Source organism: Bombina bombina, chromosome 6, assembly GCF_027579735.1.
Source record: "Bombina bombina isolate aBomBom1 chromosome 6, aBomBom1.pri, whole genome shotgun sequence".
Lineage (NCBI taxonomy): Eukaryota > Metazoa > Chordata > Amphibia > Anura > Bombinatoridae > Bombina > Bombina bombina.
Genome location: NC_069504.1, coordinates 1,050,439,994 through 1,050,464,936, shown reverse-complemented (window position 1 = coordinate 1,050,464,936; position 24,943 = coordinate 1,050,439,994). Strand labels below are relative to the sequence as shown.

The 24,943-nt window shown below is 38.0% G+C and overlaps 1 protein-coding gene across 10 annotated transcripts in view; it reads right to left on the bottom strand.

Moving 5' to 3' along the window:
• WNK1 (WNK lysine deficient protein kinase 1) overlaps window positions 1–24,943 on the bottom strand; it is a 544,152-nt gene that overhangs the window by 226,604 nt on the left and 292,605 nt on the right. For 7 of the 10 annotated variants that reach the window (XM_053718830.1, XM_053718834.1, XM_053718833.1 and 4 more), the window contains exons 8-12: window positions 18,366–18,547; window positions 12,403–12,651; window positions 10,334–11,428; window positions 7,156–7,230; window positions 6,632–6,757 (exon numbers count right to left, since the gene is read on the bottom strand). In XM_053718830.1, the coding sequence (XP_053574805.1) occupies window positions 6,632–6,757; window positions 7,156–7,230; window positions 10,334–11,428; window positions 12,403–12,651; window positions 18,366–18,547 (1,727 nt within the window). The remainder of the gene's footprint in view (window positions 1–6,631; window positions 6,758–7,155; window positions 7,231–10,333; window positions 11,429–12,402; window positions 12,652–18,365; window positions 18,548–24,943) is intronic. The other 3 variants (XM_053718831.1, XM_053718838.1, XM_053718840.1) reach the window with 3 other exon arrangements.

The following is a 24,943-nucleotide window of genomic DNA, read 5'->3' as shown; positions in this document are numbered from 1 at the left end:
TCGAAAGAGCTGTGTGGGTATTTTAACCTGTGGGTCTGTGCTAACTACACTGTTTGCTTGTGTGTTGAGCTACAGCCAGTTCTCGAGAACACAAGAGAGGGAAAAACCCTATGAGGCGAGAAAAACAAGGACCCACGGGCCCTTCACAGATACTGAGGTACCTCCAAATCAAGGAGAAAAAGTAAGAGCCCTTTCCCCATCCTAGGTGAGGAAAAGAGGATTAAGCAACGGTAACCACCCCAATATTGTCAGTCCAGTTGGTACAGCAACTGGAGTCTAACGAGAAGCATCAGATGCCCCAGAAGGATCCGTCAGAAACCTCAAACTGAAGCCTCGGGCTGATATTAATCTCCCATGATAGTCAGAAACCCCCGCCCCTTCCAAAGGGACACGCGAGAGAACCAAACCCTAAGGGGTTAAGCAGGACCGTCCATACCCGTTCCAGGCAAGAGACATGGTACTAAACCAGAGTCCTCGAAAACAGAACCGATCTAAAGTTCCTGAGGAACCCAGAAGTCGTCTCCTATGGTTAGGAGCGCCCCCGGACAGAACCTTCGCCATCTAAAGTCCTTAGATGTAAAGAACCAAGCAACATCCACAACCCCAAGAGTCTGTAAAAGGACTCCCAACCGGTTAGGAAATGGGCAACCAATACCCCTGAATCGCAAGGTAATCCATGTAGACAGGCCTAACGACCTGACTCACACAGTGGAGTAGATAAATGGTCAATTTCCTGACCCCAGACAGGCAAAAAGACTAACTGACCCCAGTGCTCCTACCCTTACGCCCAAAGGGCTTAATCTGCAATAAGATCGATGGCTAGCATCCGAGAGTCTAAAGACCATGGGATGACAAGGGGCAGTTCTTATCTTGAGAAGACAACAATCTCCAGAGATCCTTGAAACCGGATAACAATGGGAGCCTCACAGCTCTGGTAGAGAGGCAGGGAAGCCCCTGCACTCTACATCATAGAGAGCAATGAAACACTGAGAAAAGGAAGAAGGACATGCCCGCACTTCGAGAACAAATTACCTAAACCGTGAGGGAAGGAAACGTCGCCACCGCAAAAAGGATGCGACTAGGCCACAAAGTCGTCATTCGGAGATACCACAAGAGAAGACGCAAATCGTCCACCAGGTACTAGACCTCCGGAAGTAAATTACATCTCCAGACTCCAGTGGAATGGGAAACTACGTATCCGAGTCCCCAGGGACCGTAGGAACCACGATGACATCTGAAAAAGTCAGTCACGCATCTCAAGTAATAATGCCAGAAGAACCAACTTATATCCGAGCTCACTTCCTTCCTACCACAAGCGTTGAATCTATGCCCCATACATCGTAAAAGGATCTGAGCCTGAAGTCCATAACACTAGGCCAACATATTTTTATTTTTTTTGGAATCCGACAGGATACTCAGCACTACGAGGGTGATATGAACCCAAGAAAAACAGCAAACAGGAACACTCCAGAACTGTCTATGGTCTAAAAAAAATCAACCAAAAGGATCGATAATATGAACTATAACCTCTGTCTTAACCAAAGTGCGCAACTTCCGAGGAAGTGCCTATGCGACCACAAAATCGCAAGTATCAGTTCCACAGAAAGAAGGTTCCCAAAATAGAAGTTATATCAGATGTGAGCTTATACAAACAAATCAAATACATCCTATCTGGATCAAAAATAAAAGTAAGGCAGCACCCTAGGGTGAACGCCCAAGGAAAAAAGGTACGCCAACCGGACCAGCCGATCAGAGGCCCCCTTTACCCAAGCTCAGAACTGGAACTGATACCTAAAGAAAGAAAAAAACAGATGTGTCAAGGAGATTACTTCATCCCCAAGCATCTAACCCAGTTTGCCATCCGGCATCTAAGGCCTCTGTTCCCTCAGCCCACTAGGACTGGGATCCTCTAGCAACGCCAAAACATGCCTTAGTAGGACACGAAGACGTACCAACCTATAACGGAAGGCAAAATTATCCCTCGCCGGATCAACAAACGACTTAGGCGCCAAAGGTTGGGTCCCCTGAAGCCTCAGAGGTCCACGTTTCATCCAGGAGGCGGAACTGGATCGGGCGATCCCACGCCCAACAGGCCCTGGTTGATAGAACACGGACAGTATCTTAAAAATATTTCACTTGGGAGAAACAAATGAGCCAGCGCCATAGATATGGCCATGTGGAACCATGACGTAACTTCTGGAGGAAACAAGCCTCCTTCCGGAGAAGGAGTAAAGGCCATAGGGACACCTGCCTGCGTAGCAAAGGAATTTTCTGGGACCCATGCCTTACAGGACCTAGAATCCTTGGGGGTGGATGGCTGAACGCACTCTGAGGACTCTGAATCGGGAGAAGAGAGTACTCTGGAATGGCAATCTGAACATAACTGATGGGCATGGATAACCTGGGCCATTTCATATTCATCACAAGAAGCATTTTTCGCATCAGAGACATCCGTGTCTAAAAAAAATCAGAATCCTCCATCTTGGGATTACAAAAAAGACAAACACTAACAGGCACCCTTTGTGCACCCCCAATGGCTGGGGCACTCACCACCTCCAGTGAACCAGACAACGACGAGCAGACTCTCACTGTCGCCATACAATCAGCATACGGAAGTGAAAAATAACGTAACCGCACCCGATCACGAGATGCACTGTGCAAGTCATAAAAAAAGCATGCAAAGCTAAAGATCGCACTGATTGATAAGGCCGAAATGTTCCGAAAAGCCATGAGCCTAAAGTATTACTACACATCAGAAGATAGAACCACATAACAAACATTATAGTTTGTTATAGATTAAAGTCCCCCCTGTTCAATAAACCCCCTCAGGAGATATTAACCCATGATTCCTATTTTAAGATAAAAGGAGTCCCACTGGGACCCTACCTTCTCGTTATCACATACTCATACTCTAACCTTCATCCATGCTCTCACTGAGAGGCTGACAGGATTACTTAAAACTCCAGTTCCATTTCGAAGAGTACCACCCTCCATAAGAGAGACTCTCGAACTTCTGACACTTCTCTGCCAACCTCCTGTGACGAAAGGCAAAGAATGACTGGCGGATGAGGGAAGTGGGGGAGGTATTTAAAGCCTTTGGCTGCGGAGTCTTTGCCTCCTCCTAGCGGCCAGGTTCTGAATTCCCAAAAGTAATGAATGCAGCTGTGGACTCTTCCCGTTTAAGAAGAAAAACAAAACAAACACATCTGATAGACTAGACATGCTAGTACTAGGTCACAGAAGCTTATTTTATATCTTTCTTCCCTTAATCTTTACATACCATAGGAGATTTGTATGTCTGACTGAGTTTTACATAGACAGTCTTTATAGAACTCCTGCTATATAAATTTGTAATACTTTTTAAATCCCTTTCAAACAAAAGATAATAAATACTGTGCTTTTAGTCTGCAAATCATATCAGTGGTTGTCCTCTTGTTTCTAGCTCAGTCACTGAGGTTATTGAATAGTAATTGAAAAAATAGAGAAAATTAAATATAGCATTGTAGATGGACAACTCAAATATTCCCAGACATATTTGATAAAGTGTCTTAATACATTGCAATTTACCAGATCAGAAAAAAAACTACTAATCTTCTTGTACTTCTACCCTCACAAAAGCTAAAATCCCCGTCAGCTGATCCTCGTGTCACATTTACACAACCATACATCTAAACCCATGTCATCTGTTAAGCAGGTCAAGTTAACAAAAAAAAAAAATAATGAACAGATTGAGGATCAAAGGAAGCGAGCAACAATATAAGAAAAACATGCAATGATAACGAATGGTGCAGGATTTAAGTTTTACAAATTGAAAGTTAGATCATTTAAAAGGGGGGGGGGGGAGGTCAGGTTTTCTTCAGTCCATTCATTTTATCTGGGTGTTGGGGTTCACGTAACTACTAGTGCAACAAGTTGTACAGTGGAGGAAAGTATTGGTTGTGAAAAGCAGTGTCTTTGAGAAGTGATTTACTGAAGATGGGTGTGCTGGAAGCAAATTCCTAGAATCTACAGAACATTGCAATTTTTAAAAACAAAAAAAAACTACATCTGGCCAGCTGCAGTCTACAGTAAATTGCACGAACGATTTCTCTAATACTACACAAAACAACATTCATAAAAACAGAATTTATGTTTACCTGATAAATTACTTTCTCCAACGGTGTGTCCGGTCCACGGCGTCATCCTTACTTGTGGGATATTCTCTTCCCCAACAGGAAATGGCAAAGAGCCCAGCAAAGCTGGTCACATGATCCCTCCTAGGCTCCGCCTACCCCAGTCATTCGACCGACGTTAAGGAGGAATATTTGCATAGGAGAAACCATATGGTACCGTGGTGACTGTAGTTAAAGAAAATAAATTATCAGACCTGATTAAAAAACCAGGGCGGGCCGTGGACCGGACACACTGTTGGAGAAAGTAATTTATCAGGTAAACATAAATTCTGTTTTCTCCAACATAGGTGTGTCCGGTCCACGGCGTCATCCTTACTTGTGGGAACCAATACCAAAGCTTTAGGACACGGATGAAGGGAGGGAGCAAATCAGGTCACCTAAATGGAAGGCACCACGGCTTGCAAAACCTTTCTCCCAAAAATAGCCTCAGAAGAAGCAAAAGTATCAAACTTGTAAAATTTGGTAAAAGTGTGCAGTGAAGACCAAGTCGCTGCCCTACATATCTGATCAACAGAAGCCTCGTTCTTGAAGGCCCATGTGGAAGCCACAGCCCTAGTGGAATGAGCTGTGATTCTTTCGGGAGGCTGCCGTCCGGCAGTCTCGTAAGCCAATCTGATGATGCTTTTAATCCAAAAAGAGAGAGAGGTAGAAGTTGCTTTTTGACCTCTCCTTTTACCTGAATAAACAACAAACAAGGAAGATGTTTGTCTAAAATCCTTTGTAGCATCTAAATAGAATTTTAGAGCGCGAACAACATCCAAATTGTGCAACAAACGTTCCTTCTTTGAAACTGGTTTCGGACACAGAGAAGGTACGATAATCTCCTGGTTAATGTTTTTGTTAGAAACAACCTTAGGAAGAAAACCAGGTTTAGTACGTAAAACCACCTTATCTGCATTGTTAAACAGGCATAAACTTGATAACAAAGTACAAAAACGTTTTAAAATAAAACCGTTACTGTCACTTTAAATTTTAAACTGAACACACTTTATTACTGCAATTGCGAAAAAACATGAAGGAATTGTTCAAAATTCACCAAATTTTCACCACAGTGTCTTAAAGCCTTAAAAGTATTGCACACCAAATTTGGAAGCTTTAACCCTTAAAATAACGGAACCGGAGCCGTTTTAAGCTTTAACCCCTTTACAGTCCCTGGTATCTGCTTTGCTGAGACCCAACCAAGCCCAAAGGGGAATACGATACCAAATGACGCCTTCAGAAAGTCTTTTCTAAGTATCAGAGCTCCTCTCACATGCGACTGCATGCCATGCCTCTCAAAAACAAGTGCGCCACACCGGCGCGAAAATGAGGCTCTGCTTAAGCTTTGGGAAAGCCCCTAAGAATAAGGTGTCTAATACAGTGCCTGCCGATATTATTATATCAAAATACCCAGATAAAATGATTCCTCAAGGCTAAATATGTGTTAATAATGAATCGATTTAGCCCAGAAACAGTCTACAGTCTTAATAAGCCCTTGTGAAGCCCTTATTTATGATCGTAATAAACATGGCTTACCGGATCCCATAGGGAAAATGACAGCTTCCAGCATTACATCGTCTTGTTAGAATGTGTCATACCTCAAGCAGCAAGAGACTGCACACTGTTCCCCCAACTGAAGTTAATTGCTCTCAACAGTCCTGTGTGGAACAGCCATGGATTTTAGTTACGGTTGCTAAAATCATTTTCCTCATACAAACAGAAATCTTCATCTCTTTTCTGTTTCTGAGTAAATAGTACATACCAGCACTATTTCAAAATAACAAACTCTTGATTGAATAATAAAAACTACAGTTAAACACTAAAAAACTCTAAGCCATCTCCGTGGAGATGTTGCCTGTACAACGGCAAAGAGAATGACTGGGGTAGGCGGAGCCTAGGAGGGATCATGTGACCAGCTTTGCTGGGCTCTTTGCCATTTCCTGTTGGGGAAGAGAATATCCCACAAGTAAGGATGACGCCGTGGACCGGACACACCTATGTTGGAGAAAACAAAATTAAATAGTCAGATTAGGATTCCATATTGTATTCTTAAAGTAAAGTTCTGGTGCAGACACTATTACAAATCATTAGATAAATGCAGTATACATACACAGGTTTACAATAAAATGGAGCAGATTTCTACTGCACAAAGAAAGAATACTTTTTTTTACTAGAGACAAGGGCTGTTGATGTTAAGAATAATGAGGACTGAACACAATGGGTTAACCCAAAATACCTCAAATCTATGTTGTCTTCAATTTCCAACTGATAGGAGCAGTTTAGTCTCACACACAGAAGAAAAGAAAAAGAGGTTTCCTAATGCCAGTACTACAAATAAATGGCCTGTGAGTAAAGTGCTGAAGACTGGGGAAAGGTATTTTAGTTCTAAAAAATTGAACGTTTCTAATATCACCTAATTGTATTAAATTAAAATAGAGCTATTGATTTACATTTTCTTACTGAAAATCTATCTTACTAACCTGGATGCCTGACTGAGTAGCCTGGGTTTGGGAAACAATGGGCTGAGATGATGTATCCAGACCAGATGCCACTGGCAAAGGTTGCTGGATCTGGCTCTGTACTGCCTGGCTGAACATTGCAGGCTGCTGAGAAGGCAAAACAATGAGAGGAATGTACATTTTGATTCTGTCTTCATTGTGGTCATTGGCAAAAATAAATGTACCCACCCAGCTGATTTTATTGACTACCAATATTACCTGTTAAAATATTGAATGCATAAATTATCATTAAATAAATTTAAGTTAAATTATCAAATACATTTGTGCACTGGATAGCAGAATATGTTATAATATTATAAAGTATTACACTGCCCCTACCCAGCTGGTAACATTTTATGTAGAGAACACAGAAATCTAAATGATACAGAAACATGTTAACATTTAAGAGGTTTCAGTGACGTACGCTAAAAAAAATTAGAAGGAAAAGCCAGTATAGAATAAAGTTATTTTGAAGCACAGGTCAATACTAGAAGAGTTTGGCTTACCTGCGGGTGCTGAGCAGATTGTACGCCAACACTAACAGGTACAGTGGTGACAGATGGTTGTCCTGATATTTGAGCCTAACACACAACAAAAAAAAAAGTTTTACTTTAAAAAGTGCCACTTAACCCAAAACAATTTAGTTTTAAAAGATGCCACCTTTATGTAATCTGAAAATAAAAGTACACTGCATCATTAACACCGATCCTCCACTGTACCCTTGTACTAATACAAGTCTACAAAATAAGTACAAAAAATAGGCGCATGGATTTCAAAATCAGAAAAAAAAAAAAAAAGTTAAATCTTAAAAATGGAATAAAAAATAAATTCATAAACCAAATAACTATAATACATTTATATATATATATATATATATATATATATATATATATATATATATATATATATATATATATATATATATATATATATATATATATTACTAAAAGTTAAACAGGAAAAAATATGTTGTAATTGTATTTTCTTTGCTCGTATTTGTATAAGATTACCGATTAAGCTAAGGTCCATGTTCAGCACGATTAACAGGAACATAACCACTAAAGGTTCTAAAAGGAACATTTGACACTCCAGAATTGCGCTCGTAGTATTCTTTACTCAACAAGTCATGTAATTTACAAACTGTGACAAACCATACAAGCACCAAAATGATTGGATGGGTATGTACATATTTACTCTATTCACAAGGTACACTGTTTATCACAATGCAATATTTGCTGCTAAAACTTGCTTCAGATAAGGATCCATCAAGTAGTCTGTATCTATAGCGTTTTATTAAGATATTTATGAAACATCACACTTAAAGGGACACTGAACCCAATTTTTTTATTTTGTGATTCAGATAGAGCATGCAATTTTAAGCAACGTTCTAATTTATTCCTATTAATTTTTCTTCGTTCTCTTGCTATCTTTGTTTGAAAAAGGCATCTAAGCTAAGGAGCCAGACAATATTTGGTTCACACCACTGGACAGCACTTGTTTATTGGTGGGTGAATTTAGCCACCAATCAGCAACAACCACCCAGGTTGTTCACCAAAAATGGGATGGCATCATATTTGTTGAATTTGCAGGGATTTGATATCAGTTCTTTTACACTCTTTGAAAATACTTGTGTTTATCTTAACTCCTTTGCTGTGGTCTATAAGTAACAGATACAAATTTAGAACCTTTCATCTTGGCAAAGCTATTGACTGGAAGCGTTTTGGCATGTAAGCAGCTGCCCTGTCAGATTTAGACTAAAGAGAATACACTTCATGTTCCACATGAAATAAACTCATCGGAATTCTGGAACTGTTCTAAGCACTATTTTACTTTTGTGGAAACCAAATATGAAACTTCTAATACTTGTCCTTTCTGCAACTGTTTGAACAGATGAAGTGGTGAGAAAACAGGGTATTTTCAGTGTTAAATACCAACCAAAAAATGTTCCTTAAATAAGGTCAAAAGAATGAAATTCATAACACTTTCCAGCTTTTGGGACAATTATGACCATTACAGTTGAAAGGCATGACCCTTGGAAGAGGTACTTGTTTGTTCAGCCTTTGTGGTAACTATTATTACTCCAACAAAGTACCAACGGTTTATGCTTCTTGTGCAAAAATCAAATGAAGTAAAAAAAAAATACAAATCATAATGATTCTATTTAGATTTCAGAGAACATCTTCATGTTTCTCATAGCCAAGTATTGCTTGAAACAACAACCAGCTTCTACTGATCCTCTATAGCTATCAGAAAAAAAATCTTCAAAGGCATGTTTTATTATCTGCTCAGGCATTGTTCTGCTAAACATCTGCCTGCTAATTCTACCAATCTTTAAAATATCTGGCTACTTCACCTACTTCCAAAAGCAACTGAAGACATTGCTGTCATTTTCATCCGGGTGCTCTCCAAAAGATGATAGATCTGATATAATGCATTATCAGTAATGATCATCAAAATATCTGATGGAAGAGTCTAGACTTAAAAGTAAATCGGATTAACTGAAAACTACTAAATCTGGCAATTGCTATGATCCACTCTTACTTTGGTTCATACAGAGAATAAATGCCAGTGTTAATTATATTGTATCCATAGGAGATGATATGTTCCATCTTCTAATGCATTGGTTACCATAAGGTTAAGAAAATCTAGAGCCTGGAAAATCTGTAATTCATAAAGGTACAAAAAGTTAATACATATATTCTTTTATTTCTTAGTTTTCCTATCAAAGAAAGAAAAACAAGTTAATACCTTTATTCTTATATTTCTTAGTTTTCCTATAATTGTTAGTAAAAAAGCCAGATTAAAGAAAGTCCCACAAATAGAAAAGGGTGCACTCCGAAAGTAAACATCAAGAATCTTTAGTGCATATTCACTAACACACATCTTAAAATTCTGTAAAAATAAATTTAATGAATCCTTGTAAATACAAACTCCATGGATACAATAGGAGTGAGTCAACAGCTGTACCGTTATTGTCCATAACAATGAACTTATACAGATCTGTAGAAAACTGAGACAAGACAAGAGGCCTACTCTACAAGGAGGTGAGGTAACCATTGCACAGCTACAGGCTACATGTTCGCCTATCACAGCCTCTCTAGGGCTGAGATAACTAAAGTTTGAAGGTTGTAGAATAGCCAGTCAACCACCACAAGGCATTTTCTAAACAGCACAGAATAAAAAGCAGGAAAATATATATATATTTTTTTTCCCTTAAAGGCTTGGATATCATCTGTTTATTAAAAAAAAATAAAAAATAAAAAAAATATATATTATATAGCCCCCCTTAAAAAAAAAAAAAAGGGTTCAACATCATGTTATTTTTACATTTTGTGGGGGTGTGGGTTGAATGTAGGTTCCTTTTAGTACATTTGGAGAGTAAGTGCATATACTTATACGAAGCAAAGAAAATAAAATTAACATTTATCTGCTAAACCCTTTTATGAGCTTATTTAAAGCTGAAATCTGTGATTTTGTGCAAAAAAGCTTTCAGTTTTTTAGTATTATAACACAAAATACTTACTTACATTACTTGTGACTACCATCAAGAATGTTTTGGGAGGATGGTTCCACTAAATAAGCTAAGCAATAAGCAGGAAATTTAAAATTTGTGGGGAGAACCTAAACACAGAATGTTTTATCAATGCTAAAGATTAAATAATAAAATGTTAAATTTTCTTTAACCTGTTGGTGGCACATAGCTGGCAACCCTGTGTAGGATGCAGTCCCAGGCTGCGGGAAACAGAAAATGACATGTGGGTCCCAAAGCATTTTCTGGGTATATCCCATTGACAGATCAGTGCTAGCAACAGCAGCGGCAGGTGGGGATACATAATCTCCCAGGTCGGAGGAATTTCTCTGTGAAGAGTCACTGGAGTATTCAGGACTCCCTTCTAACTGAGTACATTTGGGGACCCCTGCTAAAGTAGTGATAGATTCTATGCCAAAATGGTTGCCCTGCTCCTCAGTCACAGTCTGGAGGCGGCTCTGCACCAACAAACTGTGAGACACCTCTTCAGGGTTGGAATCTATGGAACCGCGACGGGTGCGGTAAACCCGGTGTGGTAAGAAGATTGCATTTTCACAAGGAGTTGTGCTTGATGTGTGTACATGGAACTCAAACACACAACCTGGATGACCTTCACTTCCCTGAGTGAGTACTGGAGGAGCAGACTGGGGTAAAAATACTTGATGAAACATAATGTGAGGGTCTGAGGTCACAGGTGCAGACATACTTGCTAAAGGTGTGGACAGGGTTGCTCCAGGCTGTAGCCTCAGGTTCTGGAGAGGTTGAGTAATAAAGGCTTGCCCAGTTTGGTAATCATAGACAGAGCTGAGCTGGGTCATCTTGTGTTCGTCCATATGACCTGGTCCCACTGGAATACTTAAAATATCTGTCTGTGTGTTGAAAGGTAAGTTAGCGGGTTGTGCAGTTTCCATGTGTCTTATATGGGCTTCACTGGATGATGCAGTTCCTTGTCTACCATCAGAAAATAATGAAAGTTCTTCATTAAATGCTTTGCCCAACACAGCTAGCCCTTCTGCTTTCCAGCTAAGTGTATCCCCACCTACCACAGGAGGGCTTTGTGCTACTGCCTTCCCCTGACATGGACCATGGTGGCTCTGGGACTCCAGAAAGGAGGTACTCTTGCGCCGATGTGCTGCAGAAATCTTTTGTGGTTGCAAAGCAGGTGGAGGAGAGTAGGACATGGGGCGTTCATGAATGGTCGGGGAAAAAAACGGAGAATCTGGAATTGTTGGATGCATCAAGGACTGAGGCTGCATTAAATATGGACGAGATAAGGAAGTGATAGGTTGAGAGAGCAGATAAACATGTACAGTTTTACAATGCATAGACAGACCCACAATGACAGACAGAATTTAATGAATTTAAACAGCAGAGGGGTGGGGTGGGGGTTGGCAAACAGTAATTAAATACATGTCCTGAGGGCAGATAGAGGCTGGATTAAAGTGGCATTCCTTGCAAATAAGTTTTTCTTAAATACTACAGTTACATAAACTAAAAGGGTAAATTATAGAAATAGTATAGAATATTAAAGAAATTTGGACTTCTAGTGAAAAGGAAACCCGACCATTCTATGAGAGAAAAACAAAGGTCTAAATTAAATGGCAAAGAGTTGGGGCTATGAGTACTTAAAAAAACATTAAAAAAAAAACAACTCAGAATGCCAGAAGAATATATTTGTAAAATTAAATCCTTAATGCAGCCTCTAATATGAACACCATATAAGAAAGCCAGTGCTGGAGAAAGATCTAATCAAACTCTGTATAGAGTATAAGTACATAATTTACAAACACAATTCGGAACAAAACCCTGATCCTACTGTATGAATTATGTACATAATGTAACGAGAAGAGAAACAGGTCAACTATTTTAGCATTTAAGATCTAAACTTTTAAAATAAAAAATATTTTTCACCTGAAACAAGTTTATGCCACGGGTATTTATCTTTATTTTGAAACAGCTGTGAGGAATTGATTTATCACAACACTATTAGTAGACAGGAACACAGCCTATTACTTATAATAAAAAAAAAAAAGTTTCCTTTAGAGCAGGAACATCAGTTTAAAGATACGATATAATTGATTTAATGTACCTTTCAAGTAAGTTAAATTTGTTTGTCTTTCTCACAGCATCTGGCTAGCTAGTATGATTTCACTTTGCGCCCACATCTAAACATGTATTTAATGGTAACTTATCTGACAGGCCACAAGGCAAAGAGGTAACATACAGGGCTGACAGAGAGGGTGGGTAGGCTGCAGCGACGATGTTGCTTGCGAGGGCTGGCAGAGTGCATGGGAAGGATACTCTCCAGAGCCTTGGAAAGTTTTTCAGCAAAGGATTCTTCAGTCCGAAGGGGAGAGGAATGATCAGCAAGAACTGGGGGAGGGGAGCAGGGAGCACTTGGGACAGATGACATGAGAGAGGTAGTGGAAGGAAGGATGGGAACACAAACTGACATGCTACGACCTCGACGAAGCTACAGGAAGAAGATAAAAAAATAAAATAAAACAAAAAACTTAAAACAAAATGTGAACTTAAATTAATAGTTTTAAACCTAGAACCTAACAGCACAATGGCAATGTGTTGGATAAGGTGCTAATTGATGTAAATCTGAGTTCTGAGATTTTAGATGGTTATTCCAAGAGTGTTAATACGGAATGAAAGAAAGACAGAAGAAAACTAGTCTCCTGAACACAATCGAATTGGCTTAATGCACACAAAAGGTCCATAACCTTTAGAGATATTTATTACAAGATCAAACCGTTTCTTGTCCTTAAGATGAAAAAAATGGGCCTAGATATTTTTTCTTTTAGCTAGGAGACTTCTAATAGGTTATAGATTTTTTTGATTTAACAGGAGACTTACAATTATACTGGGTGTCTGGATATCAAACTATTAAATGCATCTCCTAACCGGTCACATATATAAATATAACACATAGTATTCAGCAGTATCGCAAGATGAAAACTACTGTTGAAGGAGTTAATGTGCAAACAAAGCTGACAGAATGTTAGATATCAGCAGTAAGCTGTACTGTATCCAGATTAAAAGTTCCATTACAGAGGGTTAATGGTAAATGTAAAAAGGCTGAATAATTTATTTTGCAACATAATCCAGAAAAAAAAAAAAACATCTCAAAAGAATAAAAAAAGGGGAATGTGACAAGATGACCCAAGAGCCGTTATAAGAGAGACCATTTATTATCCGTTCTATTATATCCTTGAAAAATTCTGAAATAACTATAAATAAAAATAAAGTAGTTAGTGATAAACTGTTTACTAACACATACGTTTAAAGCACCCAGCACACTACACTGGCAAACCTATGAATTTAACAACACACGGATTTGCTTTCTCAAAGGAGTACACAAAGTACTTTTAAAACCTTAAACCTTAACATGTAAAAAAACAAATGGGTCATCTACATGCACAAAAAAAGTTATACAACATTCCAAAGTCAGTCTTCTATAGAAGTTAGTTTTGTTTTCTTTAAAAAAACAAAACAAAAAAAAACGTAGCCTCTAGAATACAGATATCACAGTAATGTGATTTGTGGATGAAGAATCTCAAGAATCCAGGCCCATTGGGTAACAAAAACACAAACGTTTCTTATAAAAAATAATGAAAAAAAAACAATTGTAAATAAAGAGATCAAGAGATGCACAGCACACAGGGTCCTGAGGGTTAGGGATATAATTTATCAGTAGGCAGTGGGAGTGAGATCACATGCATGAATCTAGAAGAGGAGGTACACATCACTTTAAAGTATTCAATCGCCAGTATAAAATGGTTCTTCAAATACCATAAAGTGTAAATACTTTTTTTTTTCTTTAATAAAATACTTTAGTGTCATTGATACAAAAGAAAGCATCAAGTTACATGAAACCCATATTTTTTCTTTCATGATTCATATAGAGAATACAATTTATATACCACTTTCTAATTAAAGGGGCAGTCTACACCAGAATTGTTTTTGTTCTAAAAGATAGATAATCCCTTTTTTACCCATTCCCCAGTTTTGCATAACCAACAGTTATATTTATATACTTTTTACCTCTGTGATTATCTTGTATCTGAGCCTCTGCAAACTGCCCATTTTTTTTAGTTCTTTTGACAGACTTGCAGTTTAGCCTATCAGTGATAGCTTCCAGGTAACTTCACGTGCAAGAGCACAGTGTTATCTATATGAAATTCATGAACTAACACCCTCTAGTGGTGAAAAACCTGTTAAAATGCATTCTTAAGAGGCGGCCTTCAAGGTCTAAGAAATTAGCATATGAACCTCCTAGGTTAAGCTTTCAACTAAGAATACCAAGAGAACAAAGCAAAATTGGTGATAAAAGTAAATTGGAAAATTGTTAAAAATGACATGCCCTATCTGAATCATGAAAGTTAATTTTGGACTAGACTGTCCCTTTAACCAATCTGTTTCATTCTCTTAGTATCATTTGTTGAAGCAACAATGCACTAATGGTATCTAACTGAACACATGGATGAGCCAATCACAATCGATAATATATATATATATATATATATATATATATATATATATATATATAGCCACCAATCAACACCTAGAACCTAGGTTCTCTGCTGCTCCTGAACTTGCCTAGATAAACCTATAAACCTTTCAGCAAAGGATAACAAGAGAAGGAAGAAAATTAAATAGCAGTAAATTGGAAAGTTGTTTAAAATTGTATTCTCTATCTGAATCATGAAAGAAAAATTTTGGGTTTCATGACCCTTTAACACAATTTGGTCATAGTAGCCACATTTTATCACAACAGATGATGCAGATTACACTCAAAGGCACTTAAAGGGTCATGAAACAATTTCTCTTTCATGATTAATATTGAGCATGCGATTTTAAACAACTTTCCAATTTACTTCTATTATCTAATTTGTTTGTTCTCTTGGTACTCTTTGTTGAAAAGGATACCTAGGTATGCTAAGGAGCTGTTGATTGGAGGCTGCACATATATGCCTCATGCTATTGGCTCACCCAATGTCTTCAGGTAGCTCTAATTAGTGCATTGCTGCTTCAACAAAGGATACCAAGATAATGAAATAAATGAATAGAAGTAAAATGGAAAGTTGTTTAATACTGTATTCTGTATCTAAATCACAAAAGAAAAATGTTGGATTTTGTGTCCCTTTAATAGGTGGTCCTGTATATTAAAAACATAAGAAAAGTTGTAGGTGCTCATTTAAAGTAAGCAAAAAATAAAAAAATAAAGCTGAAAGCATCACTTTTAATATAGTTTTTACCTGTGCGTGCTGTTAAAGGGACAATCTAGGCCAAAATAAAATTTCATGATTCAGATAGGGCATGTAATTTTAAACAATTTTCCAATTTACTTTTATCACCAATTTTGCTTTGTTCTCTTGGTATTCTTAGTTGAAAGCTTAACCTAGGAGGTTCATATGCTAATTTCTTAGACCTTGAAGGCCACCTCTTTTCAGAATGCATTTTAACAGTTTTTCACCACTAGAGGGTGTTAGTTCATGTTTTTCGTATAGATAACACTGTGCTCGTGCACGTGAAGTTATCTGGGAGCAGACACTGATTGGCTAAACTGCAAGTCTGTCAAAAGAACTGAAATAAAGGGGCAGTTTGCAGAGGCTTGGATACAAGATAATCACAGAGGTTAAAAGTATATTAATATAACTGTGTTGGTTATGCAAAATGGGGAATGGGTAATAAATGGATTATCTATCTTTTAAAACAAAAATTCTGGTGTAGACTGTCCCTTTAACCTGACGACATATTGTACCACTTACCCTCTTCTCAAGAGTAAATAGCCAATAACGGCTTTTTAAAAACAAAATTTAATAGAAATTAATGTTTCGACTGGAAAGTGGAAGCACTAAAACTGCATGACGTCTGCATCAGAAAATGAAATTAATAGTAAAGGTTATCCTGTAGTATGGGAGCAATAATGCACATTTTTTTCCTTTTTAAATCAATGACACTAAATGTAGAAAATATTAGACCAGCATAAAACTAATGATCACTAGCATTTGCATCATTAAATTCCAGCCTGTACTGTAAGGAATTTCTAAACATTAACCAATATTGCAACCTATAACAAAGGATACTTACACGGCAGACAGGAAATAGATCAACTTCACAATTAATGGGATGCTTAAAGGGACACGAAACCCAAATTGTTTTCTTTCACGATTCAATTAAAGCATGCAATGTTAAACAACGTTCCAATTTACTTCTATTACCTCATTTGATTTGTCTATTGATATCCTTAGTTGAAAAGAAAACCTAGGTAGGCTAAGTAGCAGCAAAGCACTACTGGAAACTAGCTGCTGATTGGTGGTTGCACATATATGGCTCTCTCATTGGCCCACCTGATGTGCTTAGCTAGCTCTCGGTAGTGTATTGCTGCTAGTTCAACCAAGTATATGGTTAGAACACAAAAAAGAGGGGATCGGGGGTAGCGGAGTTATATAATGGCAGGTAATATCTAGGTATGACTTTGCTTGTATAATAAATTTGTAACTTTAGAATACCACTAGAATTATTACCTGTCGTGGAGACTAAACCGCAGAGCATGACAACGAGCTAAACTAATTGTAAAAAAGTATACAATTAAGTATAGAAGGATTAGCTCCACGATATGATATATCTGTTAACTCAATGCAAACTGATAAGAATTAGTAGAAAGATATTATTCCATTGTAGTTCCATCACATTCATACACAGTTATCTTTATTAGAAAAATCTCAATCACAACCAGGAATAATCACTCATACAATAGCTTAAGATAAGTTATAAAAAAACACTTCAACCAGGTTAGTCTAGAATGTAAATTTACCGCTAAAGTACTCACAAATAATGACTATCAGCCAACAGTTAGAAATAAAGTTAGATAAACTAAGCTCTTACAATCCGAGGGCTAAATTAAGCTTATAATTATATTTAAGATTTAACTGGAAGGCTGATATATATAGTAATGGTATATCGGTTAGCTAGTTTTTAACCATGGTAAGCAGTTAAAATAAACGAGGAGAGACAAAGCTGCTCCTGTCGAACCCCTGATGCGCGTTTCACAAAGAACGCTTCCTCAGAGGGGGTGACCCTCTGAGGAAGCGTTCTTTGTGAAACACACGTCAGGAGCAGCTTTGTCTCTCCTTGTTGTTTATTTTAACTGCTTACCATGGTTAAAAACTAGCTAACCGATACACCATAACTATATATATCAGCCTTCCAGTAAGGGCTTAGTATTTCTAACTTTATTTCTAACTGTTGGCTGATGGTCATTATTTGTGAGTACTTTAGCTGTAAATTTACATTCTAGACTAACCTGGTTCAAGTGTTTCTATAACTTAGCTTAAGCTATTGTATGATTGATTATTCCTGGTTGTGATTGAGATTTTTCTAATAACGATAACTATGTATGAATGTGATGGAACTACAATGGAATAATATCTTTCTACTCATTCTTATCAGCTTGCGTTGAGTGAACAGATATCATATCGTGGAGCTAATCCTTCTATACTTAATTGTATACTTTTTTTACAATTAGTTTAGCTAGTTGTCAAGTAGATGGTTAACTTGTCCCTCTAACACGTAAATGTTTAACAGTCTCAAATAAAAAGTTTTATTAGCAAGATTTGCCAAGCCAGCTATTCTGAGGCTATAGAGCCTTAAAGGAATAGTCTAGTCATATTTAAACTTTCATGATTAAAATAGAGAATGCAATTTTAAGCAAATTTCTAATTTACTCCTATTATCACATTTTCTTCGTTCTCTTTGTATCTTTATTTGAAAAAGCAAGAATGTAAGCATAGGAGCCGGACCATTTGTGGTTCAGCACCTGGGTAGCGTTTTCTGATTGGTGTCTAAATGTAGCCACTGATCACAAGCGCTACTCAGGTGCTGAACTAAAAATGGACCTGCTCCTAAGCTTTACATTCAACTAAAGATACCAATAAAACAAAGAAAATTTGATAATAGGAGTAAATTAGAAAGTTGCCTAAAATTGCTGCTCTATCTAAATCATTAAAGTTTAATTTTGACTGAACTATTCCTTTAAATTGTTTGCAATGCAATTTGCCTTTACTGCTATAGCGTATATGCTATAAGGAAAACATTGGCACCTGGGCTTAGTAATACTAGAAAGGAAACGCTTAGAACCAATTACTGTGCTCTGGACTTGATACAACGGTTTCTTACCCCAACAGTAGGGTAAGCACCATGCTGTGCTGCAGGTTGCAGATTTGGAGTGCTGTATCCAGAAGTCATGCTGGGAGTGTGGCCTGGATCCTGCTGAGAACCATATGAGGGAGGCTGTTGACTTTCAACACGAGACTCAGAATACAGTAAAGATCCATGTCCACTGTCAATTGTACCATCAGCTACATTAGAAAATAAAAATGCCACATCTCAATAAGGAGACTAAGAAAAAAAAAAAAGCAGAAAGCGTAGTAACATGAGGAGTAGAGAACAAAGGATCAGCAAGCACAGGTGACATTTAGGAGAAAACACTGTAGGCAGAAAGGCGATAAAGGGAATGAACCATGTTAAGGGCAGAGAAATAAGCAGTTACAAAAAAAAAAAAAAAAAAAAAAAAAAAAAGCATGGAGGGAAAAAAGGCCAGATTGAACTTACTTAAAGGGACATGAAACCCTAAATACATTTTTATGAGCATGGTATGAGGCTATTCTAGTCATAGGTGCCGCCATGCTGAAATCTATCTTTTACTACATTCCAGTGCCGATGTGTTTACACATGCATCTACTTCAGATACCTGCAGTGAAATCTAGGTTCCAAAAAGGGGACATCGATAATTAGAGGGAGCTGCTTGAGATGTATTTAGTATTTAATGTCCCTTTAAGGAGGCAGAAGATGAAAAAAGGAAGGGAGGTACAGAGAATATTAAGATACAGTATCAGGAAACGGAGAGAGAATAGAAAACCTGCAGCAGAAGAATGGTGTGGGCTAAAGTATATTTTGGGTTTTTCTGTTGTAGGAACTCAAAGTGCACATGGTGAACAATTTAAAAATGTGGCTTGGATAACTTATTGATTTGAGGGCAGTTTATTTTTAGCACTGAACTGGATTTAATGGCTAACAGTGTCCAAAAGAAGTTTTTTTTTTTTAGTTGTAAGATTGCTATTTACTCCTTTTTATTTTCATCTGTTTTTGTATATTTCTTTCATGTAATTGGCAAGAGTCCATGAGCTAGTGACGTATGGGATATACAATCCTACCAGGAGGAGCAAAGTTTCCCAAACCTCAAAATGCCTATAATTACACCCCTCACCACACCCACAATTCAGTTTTACAAACTTTGCCTCCTATGGAGGTGGTGAAGTAAGTTTGTGCTTGATGTTTTCTAATTTCTTCTGTGATAAGAGCTTCTAAGCATTCTGAAGCCAAATTCCTCTCAGAGTACAGTGTTTGTCAGAGGGATGTGAAGAGAGTATTGCCTGTTTGATGTTATGGTTTTCCTCGCAGGAAATCTTTTCATGGGTTCTCTGTTATCGGTCATAGGAATTAATCTCCTACCTCCCTTTTCAGATCGACAATTTACTCTTATATACCATTACCTCTGCTGATAGTTTTCAGTACTGGTTTGGCTATCTGCTATACGTGGATGGGTGTCTTTCGGTAAGTATGTATCATTATTTTAAGACACTCTCAGGTATGGTTTGGCGCTTTATGTATTAATATAAAAGTTTTAAATATATGTATTTTACTTATATTTGCCATGAGTCAGGTCTATGTGTATTTCCCTTTGCAGTCCAGCAGTTTCGTTATGGGAATCATGTTTAGGAAGTTTGTCTTACCTGGGGTATAGTCTTTTCAATTTGACTTGTTTTCTTAAAAAAAAAACTTGCGGGCATATTAGGCTCGCGAGGGCGCAAAATGCTGTTATTCTCGGGGCAAGAAATGTTTTGGGCGTGAATGTGCGTCTTTCATGACGCAAGTTTGTAATTTCCTGTGTCTTAATTGACGCAAGGTTGTTTGGCGCAAAATTGCGTTTGTTAGGACGCGAGTTGTGTCATTTCCAGATGTTTGTTGGCGTCAAAAAAATTCTCAACTTCCTTTTGAGTCGTGCATCATTCTTGGCGCCAAAAAATGGATTTATATTTTACCCCACTACCTATATGCTCCTTGCCTTCTTATGTTCAGAGGCTATGCTATTTGCTTTTTTGTCAATTTTAGCATTTGCATTTTTTCCCATTCCTGAAACTGCTATACGTGGAAAATTATATTGATGATGCGATACAGAAGGCTATGGCTGCTATACCGCCTTCAAATAAATGTAAAAGGTCTTTTAAAACTTCTCATATTACTGATGAAATTTGTAATGACCAACAACATACTGATATATCCTCCTCTGAGGAGGATCTCTCTGAATCAGAAAATCCTACTTCAGACATTGACACTGATAAATCATCTTATCTTTTTAAGATTGAGTATATTCATTCTTTGTTGAAAGAAGTGTTGATAACTTTGGATATTGAGGAGTCTGGTACTCTTGATAAAAAAATCCAGTAAACGTTTAAATTGTGTTTATAAACCTCCTGTGTCTACTCCTGAGCTTTTTCCTGTTCCTGATGCTATTTCTGATGTGATTGCTAAGGAATGGTCTAAGCCTGGTACTTCTTTTGTTCCTTCTTCAAGCTTTAAAAAGTTGTATCCTTTGCCAGTGGTTAATTTAGAATTTTGGGAAAAAGTCCCTAAGGTTGATGGGGCTATTAATACCCTTGCTAAACGTACTACTATTCCTATGGAAGATAATACCTCTTTTAAGGATCCTTTAGATAGGAAGATTGAATCTGGTTATATGCTTAGCCCTGCCATTTCTATGGCTGATGTGGCAGCTGCATCAATTTTTTGGTTGGATAGCTTAGCACAACAAGAAAAAGACTCTGATTTGCATAGTATTGTTCGTTTGCTTCAACATGCTAATCATTTTATCTGTGATGCTATTTTTTATATTATCAAGATTAATGTTAAATCTAGGTCTTTGGCTATTTTAGCTAGAAGAGCTTTATGGCTCAAATCATGGAATGCTGACATGGTATCTAAATCTAGGTTACTATCTCTTTCATTCCAGGGTTATAATTTGTTTGGTTCCCAGTTGGATTCAATTATTTCCACTATTACTGGGGGGGGGGGGGGGGGGTTTGCCTTGAGATAAAAAGTCTCAAGGCAAATCTAAAGCTTCTAAAATCGGCTGCGTTCCTTTCCTCAGAATAATGAACACAAAACCATTCTTTCCCCTAAAGACTCTGGCTCCAATTGAAAGCCATCCTCAAGTTGGAATAAATCCAAGCCTTACAAGAAACCAAAGCCAGCCCCCCAGTCTGCATGAAGGTGCGGCCCTCGATCCAGTTCTGCTGGTGGGGGCAGATTGAAATTTCAAGAAATTTGGGCAGGTTCCATTCAGAATCATTGGATTCAGAATATTGTCTCCCAGGGGTATCAAATAGGTTTCAGAAAACCTCCTGTGAGAAGATTTTTTTCTCTCTCACGTTCCAACAAATCCTGTGAAAGCTATATGCTCCTTGCATATTGGAGACAATTGGAGGCTTTTCTGAAGTGTGTTTCGGATCTAGTGCGTTCAGGAGTGATTGTACCAGTTCCATTTCTGGAACGGGGTTTGGGTTGTTTTTTTAATCAAATCTATTAATTGTCCCGAAGAAGGAAAATTCTTTCAGACCAGTTCTGGATCTGAAGTTTTTGAATCATTTTGTAAGAGTCCCAACTTTCAAGATAGTCACTATAAGGATTATTCTGCCTTTTGTTCAGCAGGGTCATTGTATGTACACGATAGAATTACAGGATGCATATCTTCACATTCCGATTCATCCAGACCACTATCAGTTTCTGAGATACTCTTTTCTAGACAAGCATTACCAATTTGTTGCTCTTCCATTTGGCCTAGCAACAGCTCCAAGATTCTTTTCGAAGGTTCTCGGTGTCCTATCTGTAATCAGAGAGCAGGGTATTGCAGTGTTTCCTTATTTGGACAATATCTTGGTACTGGCTCAGTCTTTACATTTAGCAGAATCTCACACAAATCAACTTGTGCTCCAACATGGTTGGAGGATCAATTTACCAGAGAGTTCTTTGATTCCCCAGACAAGGGTCACCTTTTTAGGTTTCCAGATAGACAGAGTCATGGACCCTGAATCTTACAGACAAGAGTCTAATAAAATTGGTTTCTGCCTGTCGAAACCTTAAGTCTCGATCATTCCTTTCAGTGGCTATGTGCATGGAAGTTTTAGGTCTCATGACTGCAGCATCGGACGCAATCCCCTTTGCTCGTTTTCATATGAGACCTCTGAGGCTTTGCATGCTGAATCAATGGTGCAGGGATTATACTCGGATATCATAGTTGATATACTTAAATACCAACATTCAACTCTCTGTCCTGGTGGTTAGTCCATCATCGGATTATTCAAGGGGCCTCTTGTTCATCCTGCCTGGACTGTGATTTCAACAGGTGCAAGTCTCACAGGTTGGGGAGCTGTCTGGGGGTCTCTGACAGCACAAGGAGTTTGGAATCCTCAAGAGGCGAGGTTACCAATCAATATTTTAGAACTCTGTGCTATTTTCAGGGTTCTTCAGGCCTGGCCGCTATTAAAGAGAGAATTATTCATTCATTTTCAGACAGACAATATCACAACTGTGGCATATGTCAATCAAGGGGGGACTCGCAGTCCTTTAAAAATGAAATTAGTATCTCAGATACTGTCTTGGGTGGAATCCAATTCCTGTCTAATTTCTGCAATACATATCCCAGGTGTAGACAATTGGAAAGCGGATTATCTTAGCCGCCAGTTCTTACATCCAGGGAGTGGTCTCTCCATCCTGATATATTTTATCTGATTGTTTAGATGTGGGGTCTTCCCAAAATAGATCTGATGGCATCCCATCTAAACAAGAAGCTTCCCAGGTCCAGGGATCCTCAAGTGGAGAAGGTGGATGCATTAGCAGTTCCTTGGTTTTACCAACCTGCTTATATTTTTCTGCCTCTAGTTCTTCTTCCATGGGTGATTTCAAAGATCATAATGGAACAATTGCATGCGTTTCTGATAGCACCAGCATGGCCTCACAGGTTTTGGTATGCGGATCTTGTCCGGCTGTCCAGTTGCCAACCTTGGCCACTTCCGTCAAGGCCAGACCTTCTGTCTCAAGGGCCGTTTTCCATCAGGATCTCAAATCGCTAAATTTGAAGGTATGAAAATTGAACGCTTAGTGCTTAGTCAAGAGGTTTCTCTGACTCAGTGATTAATACTATGCTTCAGGCTCGGAAGTCTGTTTCAAGGAAGATTTAAAACCTATATTTCATGGTGTTCTTCTCAAATTCTCTTAGAATTCCTAGAATTTTACAGTTTCTTCAGGATGGTATGGATAAAGGTTTGTCTGCAAGTACTTTAAAAAGGGACAAATCTCTTCTCTTTCTGTTTTATTTCATAGAAAGATTGCTAAGCTTCCTGATATTCACTGTTTTGTTCAGGCTTTGGTTCGTATCAAGCCTGTTATTAAATCAATTTCTCCTCCTTGCATTCTTAATTTGGTTTTAAAAGCTTTGCAGGCTCCTCTGTTTGAACCTATGCATTCTCTGGATATTAAACTACTTTCTTGGAAAGTGTTGTTCCTTTTGGCTCTCTCTTGCTATTAGAGTTTCGGAATTGTCTGCTCTCTTGCGAGTCTCCTTTTCTGATTTTTCATCAGGACAAAGCTGTTTTGTGGACTTTGTTTAAATTTCTTCCTAAGGTTGTGAATTCTAACAACATTAGTAGGGAAATTATTGTTCCTTCTTTGTGTCCTAATCCTAAGAATGCTCTTGAAAGAACATTCTTTAGATGTTGTAGGAGCTTTGAAATACTATATTGAAGCTACTAAGGATTTTAGAAAGACTTCCAGTCTATTTGTTGTTTTTTCTGGTTCCAGGAAAGGCCAGAAAGCTTCTGCCATTTCTTTGGCATGGTGGTTAAAGCTTTTGGTTCACAAGGCTTACTTGGAGGCGGGACAGTCTCCGCCTCAGAATTACAGCTCATTCTACTAGATCAGTCGCCACTTCTTGGGCTTTTAAGAACAAAGCTTCAGTTGATCAGGTTTGCAAAGCAGCAACTCGGTCTTCTTTGCATACATTTACTACATTCTACTGTTTTGATGTTTTTGCTTCTGCAGAAGCAGTTTTTGGTAGAAAAGTTCTTCAGGCAGCAGTCTGTTTGATTATTCTGCTTATGATTTAAGTTTTTTTCTTGTAAATTATAAGAAAGGCTTATTTTTTTGTGGATTTAATTTTTTCAGCAGAAATAGCCGTTTTTATTTTATCTCCCTTTCTAGCGACTCTTCTGTGGTCTCCCACATCTTGGGTATTTCTATCCGATACGTCACTAGCTCATGGACACTTGCCGATTACATGAAAGAAAACGTAATTTATGTAAGAACTTACCCGATAAATTAATTTCTTTCATATTGGCAAGAGTCCATGAGGCCCACCCTTTTTATGGTGGTTATGATTTTTGTATAAAAGCACAATTATTTTTCCAGTTTTTCTTTTTGTATGCTTTTTTTACTCCTTATTTTATCACCCCACTACTTGGCTATTCGTTAAACTGAATTGTGGGTGTGGTGAGGGGTGTATTTATAGTCATTTTTAGGTTTGGGAAACTTTTCCCCTCCTGGTAGGATTGTATGTCCCATACGTCACTAGCTCATGGACTCTTGCCAATATGGAAGAAATTAATTTATCAGGTAAGTTCTTACATAAATTATGTTTTTTT